This window comes from Trichosurus vulpecula, chromosome 4 (assembly GCF_011100635.1).
Source record: "Trichosurus vulpecula isolate mTriVul1 chromosome 4, mTriVul1.pri, whole genome shotgun sequence".
Classification (NCBI taxonomy): domain Eukaryota; kingdom Metazoa; phylum Chordata; class Mammalia; order Diprotodontia; family Phalangeridae; genus Trichosurus; species Trichosurus vulpecula.
Genome location: NC_050576.1, coordinates 178404482 through 178407004, shown reverse-complemented (window position 1 = coordinate 178407004; position 2523 = coordinate 178404482). Strand labels below are relative to the sequence as shown.

General features: G+C 35.4%; 1 protein-coding gene across 1 annotated transcript; it reads right to left on the bottom strand.

Moving 5' to 3' along the window:
* Positions 1-1827: 1827 nt before the first annotated feature.
* Positions 1828-2322, bottom strand: LOC118847622 (elongin-C-like). The gene has a single exon (XM_036756166.1). It carries the CDS (start codon positions 2159-2161, stop codon positions 1871-1873), a length of 291 nt encoding a protein of 96 aa, XP_036612061.1. The 5' UTR covers positions 2162-2322; the 3' UTR covers positions 1828-1870.
* Positions 2323-2523: the final 201 nt, after the last annotated feature.

The following is a 2523-nucleotide window of genomic DNA, read 5'->3' as shown; positions in this document are numbered from 1 at the left end:
AACAAATAAGTGATATCTCATCATTCTGGGTATACAAGAATACGATGACTGAAAATGCCTAATGTGAAAATAAAAAATCATGAACTGAGAAATTTAATGCTTTTGAAAATAAGGCCAAGACTACACATGTGATACAAAATATTTCATATTCCTTAGTAAATATTTTCTCACTTATCATGCAGTACCACTTCTGAAATACATAATCTCTCCTTATCTGCATTCTAGCCATACTAAACTGTGGACATCAATTTTAGTATTTTATGATGTGTTCAAATGTAGCCATGAGTTAAAAAGGTAACCTACTAGGACAGAGAGCCCATTAGAAATGTAGTTTCTGCTACAATCTTGACCTATAAGATCATATCTGTACAGAATTGTTATTTTTGTCACCATCTAGCATTAAAAATCCTTGCACTTGATAAGCAAACACTAGTAAATACTTCAGCACTGTGTATATGAACCAGAGTTTGTCTTAACGAATTACTGAAACAGATGTAACAACTGTTTTCAATTAAGATTAAGAGCAAAGTGGTAATTTGTGGAGTGAATGAAAAGACTCTAGTCACCAGTATTTAAATTTACATTTGTATAACTAATTCTCCACTATTTGAAAAGTAGGAAGCTGAAACTCAACCTTCATGTTCTTGATACCATACCTAGGAAAGAGATACCCTGACTGAAGTTTTTATTTGTCCTTCATAATCCTAAAACGTTAACATTCATTTTCACTAAGTAAAAACCTTATTACACTGGTGTAGTCATTACCCCTGTTATATACAGCAATTTTCTATATAGCCACTACAAAAAAGACATGATTTGACCATCAACAAAACTGAACCCACGAACCATTAAGGCGCTTTGTGCCAGGCTCTTACCATGAATTCCACATATTAAGTCCCATAAAGATTCTTTTGATTGCTTTTTTTTATTCAACTCTAGTTTTGGGGGGTGGAAGTGGGGGGGTTGAGGATAAATTTTGCCATGATCTTATTTTTAATACATTTAAATAATGGTTTATTAATGTAGTAAGTGAAAAGTAAATTGCAAAGGAAGCTTTCTTAGCTAGATGATTAAGTACAGTACTTTGGATTGTTCAAAAAGTATATCGTATGACTATCACTAAGTTTTCAGAGCCAAAGCTATCGTACTGTGGTTAGTTATTGACAGTTTGGCTGAAGTTCTTAAAAATTCACTACCTCAAAAGCTATACCTAACAATCTTCCATAATGGTTTAAAAGAAAAGTACCACTTCAGTTGTATGACAAAAACAGATATGCAGATACACTGATATACTAACACAATTGCAATTTATCAAAAGACCAGTAAGATCAATTCTTATGTATTCAAGAGTTATTAAAAATTAACTTTTTGGCCAAGCCATATTTATAAACACAAGTTGACAATGCAAAATAGTTGCATAACTAATAATTCTAGACAGCTATGATATGGTAGGTTCAAGTTAACCCCACCTGTCCAAAAACAAAAAAAAAAACAAAACCCACCTCTAAAAATACTTAGCCAGTATCCAGTATAAACCTGTACTATTTGCCTAAATTTCAGTACTTATATATAATCATTGTTCTAATATTTTAAACCACATCTAAAGGATAAGGCATAGCCATCTACTAATTGGCAGATTTGTTTATTTCTCATTTAGTGAAAATGTCCTTAATTTATTTAAATTGAAGAACAAATTTCAACTCTGATTGCTATGCAAAAGAAAGGACTGAAGGTATCTGCTTTGCAATGAACTTTACAATTCTCAACCACTACCACCCCCCACACACAACATGCTATATGAAAAAGTTACTAACTGAACTACGGATATTAAATACTGAAAAAGTTAACAGTTTATTATAATTTATTTTATTTAACAATCTAGGAAGTTCGCAGCCATCAGCAATTCCAGCGCAATTTCAGGTGCAATTGGGAATTCAGGAATCTCTGTAGAGCTGTTAGTGTAGTGAACCTTGTAGGTAAAATACATGCATACTTTTGATAGCACATGTGATGGAATTTCTCTAAAATTAACCTCATTGGTTTCATTTTCAGCAAACTGACCCGGGCCACTTAACATGGCTTTTATTGTTCCTGTTGTTAAAGCATGCTCCCTTTTCACAATAAATTCATGACCATCAGAAGATATCAATTTCACATACATAGCATCTGGGCCCTCACACCCGCCCTATGTTTTCTCTTCTCCATCCATTATCTCCTTATGAAATTATATTGTTTCCACAGGAATTTTAACAAAACACCTTCTTGTCAGTTCTGCAGCGGCCGCAGCTCGGTCCCCACTCACCGCCACAGCCCCTGCTCCCAGGGCCGTCCCCCCCCACCCCCGCGGGCCCCAGCCGCCCGCCCATCATCAGTGGATTCTTAAAAGCCTTAGGTGAGTCCTCAAGCAGAGACTGGAACAAGCTGGGAGGCTTGCTTACTTCTCCATCCAGGCACTCATGCAAAGGGTGACCGCATTTTATTATTTAAAAAAAATTCCCCTGCTGTCTTCACATAGAGCCATCC

Bases quoted from the DNA above. Each gene is read 5' to 3' on its own strand.
- LOC118847622 (XM_036756166.1), bottom strand. From the start codon at position 2,161: ATGTATGTGAAATTGATATCTTCTGATGGTCATGAATTTATTGTGAAA.